Source organism: Neltuma alba, unplaced genomic scaffold (assembly GCF_004799145.2).
Source record: "Neltuma alba isolate B1F8T4 unplaced genomic scaffold, ASM479914v2 tig00012124_pilon, whole genome shotgun sequence".
NCBI lineage: Eukaryota > Viridiplantae > Streptophyta > Magnoliopsida > Fabales > Fabaceae > Neltuma > Neltuma alba.
Window position 1 is genome coordinate 715478 of NW_021636676.1, and position 13806 is coordinate 729283.

General features: G+C 34.1%; 2 protein-coding genes across 2 annotated transcripts; one reads left to right on the forward strand and one right to left on the reverse strand.

Annotated features, from left to right (window-relative positions):
* The first annotated feature begins 3504 nt into the window (after nt 1-3504).
* On the forward strand, nt 3505-7247 carry LOC114723068 (probable inactive leucine-rich repeat receptor-like protein kinase At3g03770). The gene is made up of 7 exons (XM_028909211.1): nt 3505-4815; nt 5098-5231; nt 5391-5631; nt 5871-6082; nt 6167-6192; nt 6363-6474; nt 6941-7247. The coding sequence occupies exons 1-7, from the start codon at nt 3540-3542 to the stop codon at nt 7175-7177; spliced, it is 2238 nt and encodes a 745-aa protein (XP_028765044.1). The 5' UTR covers nt 3505-3539; the 3' UTR covers nt 7178-7247.
* A 1155-nt stretch (nt 7248-8402) lies between these two features.
* Nucleotides 8403-13323, reverse strand: LOC114723069 (argininosuccinate synthase, chloroplastic). The gene is made up of 8 exons (XM_028909212.1): nt 12926-13323; nt 11564-11702; nt 11083-11131; nt 10739-10921; nt 10256-10330; nt 9996-10181; nt 9268-9356; nt 8403-9071 (listed from the first exon to the last, which is right to left on the reverse strand). The coding sequence occupies exons 1-8, from the start codon at nt 13140-13142 to the stop codon at nt 8519-8521; spliced, it is 1491 nt and encodes a 496-aa protein (XP_028765045.1). The 5' UTR covers nt 13143-13323; the 3' UTR covers nt 8403-8518.
* Between the last annotated feature and the right edge of the window lie 483 nt (nt 13324-13806).

Sequence of the window (13806 nt, forward strand, 5' to 3'; positions counted from 1 at the left end):
GTCAGACGTAATGGGGAGGGAAAATGAGCGGTAATTACACTGTGACAGTGACAGATGATAATGAGAATACAAGTTGGCGTTGAGTTTATTTCAACAAAGCAGGCACATTTTTGAAACCACTCCCAAAGATTAAAAAATAGTCCTCTAAACAAAAAAAATTAGAAGTCTGACCCAAAAAAAAAAATAGAAGGACAAGCTCTAACAACTCCACATTTAGATAGGATGAAACTTGTGGTCTTTCGGCTTAAAAGAGAGTGTTCATATCACAAGGTTTATGAGGAGTAAATCGTCTGTTATTATGAAAAGCCCAAAAGGGTTCCAAGCATGATCTAAATTGTTTTTGGCAGGAGTACAACTTGAAAGAGGATAATATATGCAAAAGTTAAAAATATTAAATCCCTAATAATGAACCCAGTAAAAATTAAGGATTTTGTCCTCACACGGCGTGGTCATGTATATCTGTGTTTGTATATATATTACTTTCGATTCTTAACATAAGATCTTATTTGATTTTTATTTTAGTTCTAAATATAAGACCTTAATCCGCTTTGTCTCTTATATCTATTTTTTTTCTTCAGATGGTCATTCTAATAATAGTAGTTTTAGTCAATAAATTTGATTAGTAATAATATTTTAGAAAAAATAATATATATTTATTACAAATAACTAAGTTAACTTATTTTCCTAATCTATTTAAATTAGTTAATTAGGTTTTATAGTTAGTATTTTTTTTATTTTTCATGTTAACATTCTGATATGAAATGCAGCCCAAATACAAGAATATTAGGAGTGGATGACCATCTTGAGTAGTGGCTGTCATCGCAGGTGGCTGCGGAGGCTGCTCGTGTACCGACGCGGGCCTTCTCATTGCTTTCACTTTCAGTTCCTGGTCTTCCCCTAAAGTTGGACTTTGTCACCTCGTCTACACAAGCATGTCTCTATTGAGTGTATTTCACAACTCTAAGGTTTAGTTGAAAACACGCATGAGAGTTTGGATCCTATTATTTTCCATACTTAATATAAAAACTAATTAATTAATTTAAATAGATTAAAAAATTAGTTAAATCAGTTATTTAAAACAAAAAAAGTATTTTTTTTAAATATTACTGACCAAATGTATTAGTCAGAACTATTATTATTACAAAAACTATATTAAAAAAATTAATAAATATAAGAGATAAAATATATTGTTATTATATATTTAGGATTAAAATAAAAATCAGATAAGTTTTTATATTAAAAACCAGAAATAGTACTTCATTAAAAGAAAAAAAATTTCTGGGGAGAAGCATACCAGTAGCAAAGCTTTATTACAAAGTAGTCGGTTATATAAACATAATACAGAAAAATTGCCGAGGGGGATTTGCCAAAAACACGATTTTTAAACAACAAAGTAGGACAGAGGCGCGCACTCAAGTAACCAGATGTTCCATGCCAGATCCCCTTTTGCTGCCTCGTGTCATGACCACATGGTATAAAACAAAGCTCTACTGAAAAAAAAAAAAAAACACACACACACACTCTTAATATAAGACTGACTAATTTGATAAATTAATTATTACTAAATTATTTAATCATAACATATATTACATGACTCCTCTAAAATATTTATATGTATCATTAGATTATACAGCAATTTATAAACTACACAAATTAGTTTAAAAAAATAATAAATTTTAATACTTAAAAGTAATCTAGTAAATTCTTTAACTTCTCCAAATTAGTTAACTGACCCTTGAAAATAGTAACATTTGAAAAATTATAATAAGATCCCACCTAAAATAATTAAATACTAAAATGTCTTTTGAAATAATTAAATTAATTTGAAGTTTTGAGGGACCTCATTACAATAAATTTTATTTGTTTAATTACTAAATTAGCTTTTTTTTAAAGTATACATTAACAATTAAAAATGTAGTTATTAATAACACAAGGTGTAATGATTAACAACTATCGCATCAGCTATTGACAATTCATACATTATATTTTTGTGATGGGTTGAGAGAATGCGTTGTTAATATCTGTCGTGATAGTTGTCAGTTGTTACACCTTAAGTTGTTAATAATTATTCTTTCAGTTATCAACACATACTTACAAAAAAAGTAATTTAATAATTAAACAAATAAAATCTCTTGTAATGAGATCTTTTAGAATTTCAAAATAATTTGATAATTTAAGAGACTTTTTTGTACTTAATTCTCTTGAGTAGGATTTTATTACAATTTTCTTATTTTTTTTATTTAATTCTTTTGGGTGGAATTTTATTGCAATTCTCCAAATTAGTTAATTGATATTACCTCTGCACCTAAATATAAGAGCTAGTTTACTCATTTGAATAGATTAAGAAAATAAATTAAATTAGTTATTTATAATAAATAGATATTATATTTTCTAAAATATCTTTATTAATTAATAAGTTTATTAGAAGAATTATCTAAATAAAATAAATATAAAAATAAAATAAATTAAAATTTTATATTTAACATCAACATAAAAATCAAATCACCTCTTACACATCAAACCATCAATCAAACCCTAAAATAGAAGGTGCGGATCGGAGAGCCAGCCTGTCAAGACATGGGAAGTAGCTCAGCCAACTCGAGTTTCAAAGTCATGTGCCCTTGTCAATAAATATAAATATTCATCCTTCCTTATCCAAAATAAAAATAACAGTCTGCCATCACACACGATTTTTTTTTTTTATTTTGGCCAGACACCACACACTATTTTACTCGCAACTTGTTGTGAGTCTGACAACCTTCTTTTCCTTTTTTTTTTATATTGTTAAAAAAATTACAAAAGATCTTTGCTCATCACGCTGGAGAGATACTTCCAAGTAAATAAAGAGCTTCGGGGAAGGCTACAAAAATACGGCCAGGCTCTCCCACTCACACATGAAGGGAATGACTTTAAGGTTCAGAAATGAGTGGTTTTTTTTTTTTTTTTGCCGTTCAGAAATGAGAGTGTTAGATGAGCCTGAAACGACCCAGTAGTCCACTTCCTCTGTTTTTAAAATAAAGCATGGATTTTAAATCCCTTGATTATTATTTACCAATGGGTACGTAAAGCTCACTCAAGTGATAAAAGTCATTATGAAATGTGTGCGGGTCCCGTATTTATAACTCTGTCAATTTCGAAGATAAACGAATCGACTCGAATCCCTGAAACAGTATTGATTTTCAATGAAACGAGGGAGTACGGACAGAATAGATGGACAGATAGATTCATGATTCCATCTTATTAATTGAATTTCTTCCCGACTGTTCCATTCTCTTATGGTGGTATAATTTTTCTTGTGGTCCGAAGCAGCAGAGTGACTCTCTCTGTCTCTTACCTTTCCACTTGGCGAGAGGGCAAAGCTTGCTGACCTCCATTATTGCTCCTTGATCAAAGAGCTCCCCCATGTGCAAGCACTAAATGCATCCATCTTCAAGTACCCCACTTTGGTTTTCAAGCAAAAAATCCCAGAATTTCTCCATATATTCCCACCATTGCCACTATTTGTGATTGCTCTGCTTCTTGAAACAGAGAAACTTTTCATGGGGTTTCATAACTTGGTTCTGCTACTCTGTTTTGCTTCTTGGTGCTTGTGTTCTGCTTCTCAGCTGCAATCATCTCAAGTCCAAGTGCTTCTTCAGCTGAAGAAGCACTTGGAGTACCCAAAACAACTAGATATATGGAAGAATCGTTGGTCATCTTTTTGCTCTTCTTCTCCTTCTTCACAAGTAAATGTCACATGCCAGGGAAGTTTTGTCACTGAACTAAGCATAGTGGGCGATGCTAACCCATCAAAGGTTAGTGATTTTAATGGTTCTCCTATTCCGAATCAGACATTGTCAGAAAACTTCTCTATGGATTCTTTTGTGGCTACTCTTGCCAGGTTAACTAGCTTGAAAGTCCTTCGTCTCGTTTCTTTGGGCATGTGGGGTCCGCTACCTAATAAAATCCAGAGACTAAATGAGCTTGACCATTTGGACTTGAGTTCAAACTTTCTCTATGGGTCAATCCCTCCAAAGATTTCTAACATTGCCAATCTTCGAGTTCTTGCACTCGATGACAACTTTTTCAACAGTACAATTCCCGTTTGGTTCAATTCTTTGACTAATCTGACAGTTCTTGGCTTGAGTAATAACAGATTGAAGGGTCAGTTAGGAGACTTTAGTGCTTTGAGTGCTTTAGAAGTGCTGGATTTGAGAGAGAATAGATTGGCCTCTACACTGCCAAATATGCCAAAAGGGTTAATGAGGCTTTTTCTGAGCAAAAACTCGTTCTCAGGTGAAATTCCCGAGCAATATGGTCAGCTAAATGGACTTAAACAGCTAGACATTTCATTCAATACACTCACAGGATCGCCTCCTTCTGAGATTTTCTCTTTGCCCAGTATCGTTTTCTTGAATTTGGCATCAAATATGTTAAGTGGCTCCCTTCATAGCAATCTAAAATGTGGCAGCAAACTCAGATTTGTTGATATCTCACACAACAAATTGATGGGTTTCTTGCCTTCTTGTCTGGGAACAGAGTCAGAAAACAGGGTTGTTAACCTTGAAGGAAATTGCTTATCCTCCAAGTTTCAGCATCAGCATGCAGTATCATACTGCACAGAGGTTCATGTGAAGAAGAACACTTTCAGAGTTGGAATTTTAGTTGGTGTAATTATTGGAGCTTTTCTAATAATAGTGGTTCTGGCTCTGGGCATTGTTGTGTGCGGAAGATGTTGCCATAGAGGAATCTCAGAGCAGCATCTATTGAATAAAACAGTTCAAGATAGCTCGACAACTGCAGTTGGGCTCTCCAGTGAGATTCTGGCTAATGCAAGTAGGTTGTCTTCATCTTTTAACACACAAACACACACGACTCAAATATTGTCTGATCTTATTCTCACATGATTTTGTCCTAAAAGTATTTGACTTGCTATTTGCTAGTCTTTGAAAGATGTACATTTGTTCTGTTTCTCATTAACAGTAAAATTCCGGTAGGATTGAATTGTGCATTTCCTCTCATCAAAATCTTGGGTGAATAATAATCTTTTTCTGGCCATTATTGAGAACGAACATAAGCAGTGATTGTAGTTTTAATTTTTTATTTGCCAATTTTCAGGATTTATTTCTCAAGCTTCCAAGTTAGGCAAAGAAGAGCTGCCCGTGTGTCGGCCCTATTCTCTTGAAGAGCTCAAACAAGCTACAAATAATTTTCACGACTCTACCTTTATGGGTGAAAATTTATACGGGAAGGTAATACTCAATTGGAGGCAAAACTTACTGTTCAGTTTCTAAGTGTCATTATCTGGTTCTCTAATAATAACCTGATGCGTGCGTTTTCTTATAGCTCGAAGCCATATGGTTAAATCTTTAGCATTCGTTACTCATGAAAATTTCTCCCTTGTGTTGCAGCTTTACAGAGGAAAGCTAGAAAATGGGAAGCAAGTTACAATAAGGAGCCTGCCATTGTCAAAAAAGTATTCATTCAGGAATTTCAAACTGAGGTTGGATTTGCTTGCAAGGCTTCGTCATCCTCATCTTGTATCTCTTTTGGGTCACTGCATTGATGGTGTTGTAGCAGAAAATAATGGCACAAACGTATTTCTCATATATGAATACGTTCACAATGGAAGCTTCCGGAGCTACCTATCTGGTAAGACCATCACTTATAAGTTAACTTTCTGAAGTGCCTGAAAACCTATTTATATGGGGATGATGATGACGTTTCATGCCAAATTTCCAATCACTTAAGAGATCAGATTATCACCTGCATACTAAGCAATACCTGAAGCAATTATAACAATGAATGAAACTTCGGCCTCAAGGAATTCAGTTTCTGAAGCTGTTGACTTTGTATGCAACTTTTTAATTAAGTCAGGATTGTATGTGTAGGAACAAGTTCCGGCAAGGTCTTCAGTTGGTCTGAGAGATTGGCGGTTTTGGTTAGCATTGCCAAGGCAGTTCACTTTCTGCACACCGGGATGATACCCGGCTTCGTCAAGAACCAACTCAAAACGAACAATATATTGCTTAATGAGAATTGGACTGCGAAATTGAGTGACTATGGATTGTCCATTATCTCAGAGGAAGCTGACATGAGTGAGGTATGGCTTCTTGTTTCTTTTTCCTTGTTGGTCTTGCAAAACGTTGTTCATATCAGTGATTACAATTTATCTTGTGTTTTGTAGGGAAAAGGAGAGAACGCTGGATCATGGTAAAGATTTCCATTGATTAAAGTAACTCATTAATTCCTTGGTACACAAGAAATCAGATGAATTCTGATAGATTTATCAGAATTTCAGCAGTAGTTGAATTTTTTTTTTGGGCAAGTCCTTCTTTGAGTTTTATACGTGTGAGTGATTTTCTCAATATCTGTAATTTCAGGGAAATGAAAAGATTAGAAGATGATATTTATGGCTTTGGATTTATACTTCTTGAGGCACTTCTTGGACCTTCAGTATCTGCTAAAAAAGAAGCAATCTTGCCAAATGTAATGGTATGTATTCGTCTTGTTTGGTGTATAGAATTAAGACAATGGAAAGAAAATAAAACAAGAAAAAAAATAGTTTTGTGGATAAAAATGACACTGTCCTTTTTAAAAAAAAAAAAAAACTGATGGGTAATCATAAATAAGGATATAATATATGTTGTATATCTCGTTATTTGCGTAATAAAATTTTTTTTCTTTTCCATACCAAATTGGGCCAGAATACATGCATGATTATTCATAATAATCACACAATAACTGGAAAGATGTTACAAATCCCACTTCATTCAATTTTTCTTTTTTCTGCAACAAGTTCCTTAGCCATGTAATCAGATCAGTTCTCATGCATTAATGAGCTGTATTGTTTATGATTTAAAAACTTCATCATTTGAAGTTGATGATTTCTTTGGGGTTGGGTTCGGACCGATGAAGTTTGTTAATTTAGCACACTGAATTATATTACTGTAAATTGCAGGCGTGTTTCAACAGTGAAGATGGGTGGAAGCAGATAGTGGACCCAGCAGTGCAAGCAAGTTGCTGCCAAGAATCTTTGTTCATTGTGATTTCCATCACAAACAAAAGCATTTCCACTGAATCTTGGAGCCGACCATCCATTGAAGATGTCCTTTGGAACTTACAATATGCTTCTCAAGTTCAAGCAAATTCTGATGCAGATCACAGATTAAATCCTACCACACCACATCATCAGTAACACAATTTTGAAACTTTTTCTTCTGAAACATGACAACAATGGTTTTGATTCTGTGGGTGGTGACAAATATACCAGTTAGGAACCAAATTCATGTTCATTCAACTATGTGCCAAATTTCTTAACTTTTGTGAACACCAATGATTATTACCATATATCGTCCCTCTAATGGCTCTTGAAGCAAATTTAGTTCTGATAACTTTGGTATAGGATTTGGATCTATATGGTTCTTAAACGGGGACTTCCAAGTTTTACTTACATTCCTAACATTTTCAGGAGAAAATACAACAGCCCTCTCTAGATATAGCCAAAGTTTTATCTCAGCTGACTTTTGCAAATTTTGAAACTAGTGTAAAAGATAGTTAGTTTAGTGTAATTTATATTTAAATAGACTTTTATGAAGAAAAAAACCTTAGTTTGACAAACTAAAACTTGTTTAAATGATATAATTGCAAAGTAAATTAAAATGTAAAGTGACTGAAAATAAGATAAGTTTTATTAAATACTCCTCTGGTCCTTATTATAAGACCCAATTTGACTTTTTATTTGGTCCTAATTATAAGACCCAATCCATTTCTCTTTTATATTATGCATTTTTTCCAAGATAATCCTTTTAATAATGATAGTTTTAGTCAATATACTTAATTAGCAAGGATATTTTAGGAATAACAACACTTATTTATTATAAATAACCAACTTAATTTACTTCCTTAATCTCCTCAAATAAGTCAATTGAGTCTTATAATTAGGACCGGAGGAGTACATGTATTTATATACTATATAATTTGATAATTTCAAGAGAAATATTAAAATTAAAATTATAAAAATAAAAAGAGTTAATGTATATTGAAAAGAAATTGTAAATACTACAAAATTTAAGTGGATATATTTAATATGTTTTTTTGGACATATGGCTTTCGAATACTATTTCATGTTTTTTCCAATTTAGAGTATATTTATTTTTTCTTTTATTAAAACAAGGTGAGACTCACATTTTAAAAGATTTTTTTTCCGTTTTTTTTTTCAGCGTCATTTCCCCCTTCTCTCTCCACGTTAGTGACACGGCTTTTTTGTTTTTTGAAAAAGCAATATAAAGACTAAAGATACATCACTTTTAACGTAAGTTGGTTGGGCCAGAATTGAGCTGTAGAAAACATTATGCCAAACACAAGTGAAAAGGTCTAAAACAGCTTTTGAAGTACAAAATATCCGCTTACATGCCTCAACCTTGATGCCAAACACATTAGAGGAACTGAATGTGAAGTTGAGATACCATAGATATGAGAACAATGAAGTCAGTGGTATTTCCCAGTAAAAATACACAGAATTGGAGAAAAAGAAGTATTAGATACCCTGCTCAAGCATTGCTCTCACCCTTGTTGTAAGGCCATATATCTGTATAAACCCAGTAGCATCAGCTTGATCATAGATTGGGTCATTCTCAAAAGATGAAATATCTTGCCTGTACAAGCTGTAAGGGCTGTTCCGGCCAGTCACAGTAATAGAGCCTTTGTATAGTTTCAATGTCACAGAACCTGTTGTGGTTGCTGTGATCTTCTCCATGAAGGCATCAATGGACTCTCGAAGAGGATCAAACCACTTTCCCACATACACTAACTCTGCATATTTCAAGGCTAATGAATCTTTCACTTGGATTGTTTCTCTGTCAAGTGTCAAACACTCTAACTCACGTGTTGCTGTGAAAAGGATGGTTCCCCCAGGAGTTTCATAAATTCCTCGAGCCTTCATACCCACAAGCCTGTTCTCGATCATGTCGGCCCGGCCAACAGCGTGCCTTCCCCCAATTTCATTGAGTTCAGAGAGCAAGGATGCTGGTGAAAGCCTCTTCCCATTAAGCAAAACAGGTAATCCTGACTCTATCCCAATTTCCACATATCTGCAAGATAGCAGAAACTTGAACACTATGAAGCACCAATATTAATAATATAGATATGTGACACTATATACACGGGAAAGAAATCACCACTAGACAAAATATTCAATGTTTAATTGCAATTCGAAGTGCGTAGTCCGATACTGTTTTTAAAGTTTTGGGGCTTCATAGCAGAATAAGAGCATAAGGATTTATATACTCTGCTTGATTTGGAGCATCCTCTGGATCCACAGATATCATGTACATTTCCTTTTTCGGCTCGTTTGCTAGGTCTTCCAATATATCACCCTTCAGCGTCACACAGATTGCGAAAATAGCAGAAAGCAATATCAATATCTGTATGCCTATAATTTCTGGTTTTTAGGACTCAGCAAAAAGAATAACAGTAGATACATTAACCTACATATTTGGAATACGAAAATCAAATTATGCATTCAATTTGATGATTCAAATGTCATAACTAATCAAACCATTGGGTTCTTTTAATAATCTCAAAAAGCCCTGGAATTAAAAACAAACGTAAATTAAAAAGATTTATAGAGGTTTATTATGGTAACATCCAGTACTAAAAAGAAGATACCTTGGAATTACTTACAGTAAATTTGCTTAATTAGAAGAATCTGTATACTTATGTGAAACCTGGAACAGATTATTATACGTCTCAATGACTTGCAACCTTGGAAGTCTCTTTCATTCAAGCTTCTAGCCAAAAAGAGAAAAAGACATGTAGAAAATAAAACATAACAGAGGAAACTGCCCATACATCTCCTCTATTTTCAAAGGAGGTTTATGTACACTTCAAATATATATGTGAAAGACTAGTACATTTCAACAAAACTCAATTGAAATTTGGGTCATTTGCTTTTCGTTTTAAGGAAAATCTATATATAGGTTTTGAAAATAAATAAGAAACCTTTGTAATTTTACCTCATGACTAAGGTGCCAAATGTTTCTGTCTCTGCTGTATATGGACTTTTTTGTCACAGGAACAGGCACTTTATGCTTCTCTGCATAGTCAATAGCATCTTCCCTACCTGTAATGTCCCACTCCCTCCATGGAGCCACAACACTAAGCTTGGAATTCAAAGCTAAGAATGTGAGCTCAAATTGAACCTATATGATACTAACTTGTGTCAGAAGAAAAAAAATGGCACAACAAAATCTTTGGACGTAATTCTAAGACATGCCTGATCATTTCCTTTCCCAGTACAACCATGAGCCACGCCATCTGCTCCAACTTCTTTTGCAACATCTACCATGGTCTATTAGCAAATATACATAAAAATAACAAAACAAGTATCTTAGATAAGGACCAAGTTCTTCTTCTTCTCTCTATTAGGAGAAGTGCTTGTGGAAGAGAGACACAGCCATGTGGGCTCCACACAGAGTCTGGGTTTTAACTGACTATTTCTTTTCTCTCTTCGAAAAACGTGTACTTTTAGAAGTTGAGAGACCTGACACATCAGAATTTGACTTTATTTTCTTTTCCTCTTTTTCACCAAAAGATTTATGACTAAAAAAGGCACTAGGTTGAAATTAGAAGGCCAGAGCCTAAAATCGTACCAACCATTAGCTGAAGAAATGTGAATACAGTTAATACTGTTATTGTTTCTATCATAGGAGCTGATTGAATATATCAAACTTAGAGGCAAAAATGTTTCAAAATATACTTTTGCCATAAGAGGGCGAGCCATTGCAGTCCCTAGAAGATACTTTCTCTCATATATTGCACCAGCACGCAAGCAAGGGAATATATAATCCCGAACAAATTCCTCCTTCAAATCCTTCACTACTAACTGAGAGGCTCCACTGGCTTTGGCCTTCTCTTCTAAACCTTCAAATTCTTTTTCACCCTGTAGAGTTTGACGTTAAATATCAAACACACAGAAAAGAGAATAATATAGGCGTAGTAAACTTCATTGAAATATACAATCATGAAGCATCTTTTCATCTTTTCCAACAACACAAGAATAGCATTGATTATAGGAAATGATGTCTATTAGTTATAACATACTTGGCCAACATCAGCTGTGAAGCAAACGACATCACAGCCATAATTCTCTCTGCAAATTAAAGGTCATCGAAGAAAGGAATTATAACAAGAATGAAATGATATTAGGCGCAACCAAGCATCAATCACGTGACAAATAAGCTTTTAACAGTAAAACCAGAGTTAAAAAAAATATCTGAATTAAAAAAAAAAACTAAAGATCCCCATTATTTCCCTTCCATGCTTTTTCTACAAAAGTTCAAGTCTATTAGCTTGTCTATATCCAAATCACTATATATATTCTTCGGACTTTACCTAGTGTGCAAGGAAACGCCTCTAGTTCTCTTCAACAAATCAGTATAAGAAAAAAAGAATAAAATTCTCCATAACCCTAATTATTGTTATTCAGGATCTATAAAATCAGACAAGGGAATCAAATTCTGCAAACTTGCAACGGAAGTTTAGCTATGGTGATCAGTAAGGGTCAAAAAAACACCATATATACCTTAGCCATGGAACAATTACTGATGAGTCTAAGCCACCGCTGTAAGCTAGCACAACCTTATTTAATTTTCCACGAAGCCCGCTGCCCTTGATATCAGGAACTTTTGTTTCTGTATCGCTGGTTAAAACTGCTCTTGTTACTGCATGTCAAAAATATTTTTGTGAGACTATATGGATGTTGTGACATGATTTTAAAGCGCAGGCAAGTACGAGAAGGCGGATGAATGATTAATTTTTTCAATAACTAAAGCGAAAATTTAAATTGGAAGGGTACATAACAATTGAGATGAGATCTATTATATTGAAAACACTCTAAACATGCAGTCTTTGCTTGTTGTGGCTCAAGATCTGCATACGAGTGTAACCATGATGACCATTGTCATGCTCAGAATTGGACAACTTTAAAAACTATTGATAACAAAGATTAGCATACTATGCAAAAAAAAAAGGGGTCAAATGATTGTAATCATAACTTCTCCGAGCAATTTTAAAGCAGACATTGAGCATGAGTACAGGGGTATACATGGGTCTCTTAAAGTAAAGTAGAGTTAATGACGTTATGACTTAGAAGCATGAAAATTTTCCTGTAAGTAGGAGGCCATAGGTTTAATTTTGCTTATAATTTTCAACAATTACTATCTATCCGCCGGCCAAGAGAAAAAAAACTTACTGTCTATCCCTTTAAATCATTAAAAGAAAATGATGGAGTGGCAAATACGGAGCAGATCACTATTTATCTTCCTGTCCAAGCATAACAGAAATGAAATATAAATCTGCCAGAGGTGAGCGCATTAAGCTATATATCTGCACACGATCAAATCGCCGGTTACATATGATAAATATCTAATTAAGTTCAAATTACTATAATTTAATCCAACAGAAGATGAGTTGGATTGTATCAAAATCAAAGAAATTAAAAAAAAAAAAAAAAGAACAACGTATGAAAAGCTATGGGAAGTAATTAGAGTTGTAGAAAAAGGATATTTCTTTTGCGGTCTGTGCTCCTTTGGACACACTACGTACACTGGTGGAAAAAGAAGACAAGACAGGAAGAAAGCAACCTGGCAAAGTCGTCTAATAAGATAAAACAAATTCAATTTCCTTCACTTCAAGCATCTTGCAAGGCGACGTATAATCCTATAATTTTCGCGCAGTCAATTTATAAAAATACTGACAGGGCTCCATAACAACAGAGCATGCACGGAATGGAAGCATGACAGGCCGCCAAAGTATTATCTCTTTATCGATTAGTTCAGAGCCACGAGATGAATGAGTCAAATTCAGAATAAAAGTAAAAGTTACGAAGTTTTGAAAATAAAGGGAAAGGAAATATAATGGGACAAAAACAGAGAGAAGAAATTACGAGCAACAGGTTGTGAAGCAGGTAGCAATGGCGCTGCAGAAACTGGGGTTGCGCCCAATTTTAGTGAACGGCGATGCAAGAATTGGAATCCACTCAATTGTGAAGAGGCGAACCCAAGCTTCGAAGCCACTCTGACCCTCGACGACGTCTTGTTGTTAGGGCAACATAGATTAAACTTATTTTCCATTACCACTCCCCAAGCACCGGCAGCTGCCATTGCTTCTGATTTTCACGCTATCTTCTTTTTGCTTTTTCCGTCAAAATTTTGCGGAAAATGAAAAAAAGAAAAAGAAAAAGAGATGCCCTGTGAGGCTAGCTGTACTTTAATTTGAAAACATGGATAGCAAATAGCAAAGTGCGGAATGAATATCAGTAGCAAAACCAGAAACGGTTTCAGCAGAAGGCAACGAAAACTGAAAACATTGCCATGCACTTCATGCCCGCCATGCATTTCCCTCGTTATCTAGTTATCGCTCATCAAGTGCCACGTGGTTCCCTCACATTGGCAGAACCACGTGATAAAATTAGAAGTGGGGTATAAATACAATATAGGAAGGTCAGGCCAAAAAAAAAAACAATATAGGAAGGATGTGAATTTTATGTGTCTTTAAAAAAAACGAAAAAGAAAAGGAAAAAATATATATTATTAATGTTTTTAATTTAATAAGTTGATCAATATGATTTTTCGTTATGTATGATCGACAGAAAATTTGAAGAAGTAATAAATTGCCATAAATAAAAATTTAGTGAGGGAAATAATTAAAAAAGTAATTTAAATATTTTAAAGTTACAATATCTTTGAAATGATAATTAAAGCAGAGTGAGGTTAATCCGAAAAGAGAGTATGGAATGAATTTGCTGATTTTTAAATGTTTTTTATA

What these genes read in the sequence shown, in the direction of transcription:
- LOC114723068 (XM_028909211.1), top strand. Translation starts at nt 3,540, where the DNA reads ATGGGGTTTCATAACTTGGTTCTGCTACTCTGTTTTGCTTCTTGGTGC. An exon ending in GTGAAAATTTATACGGGAAG is followed by an intron (nt 5,232 to 5,390) that starts GTAATACTCAAT and finishes CTTGTGTTGCAG; the next exon opens with CTTTACAGAGGAAAGCTAGA. An exon ending in CTTCCGGAGCTACCTATCTG is followed by an intron (nt 5,632 to 5,870) that starts GTAAGACCATCA and finishes TTGTATGTGTAG; the next exon opens with GAACAAGTTCCGGCAAGGTC.
- LOC114723069 (XM_028909212.1), bottom strand. Translation starts at nt 13,142, where the DNA reads ATGGCAGCTGCCGGTGCTTGGGGAGTGGTAATGGAAAATAAGTTTAAT. An exon ending in TGCTTCACAACCTGTTGCTC is followed by an intron (nt 11,703 to 12,925) that starts GTAATTTCTTCT and finishes TTTGACATGCAG; the next exon opens with TAACAAGAGCAGTTTTAACC. An exon ending in CTCGCCCTCTTATGGCAAAA is followed by an intron (nt 10,331 to 10,738) that starts GTATATTTTGAA and finishes ATTTGCTAATAG; the next exon opens with ACCATGGTAGATGTTGCAAA.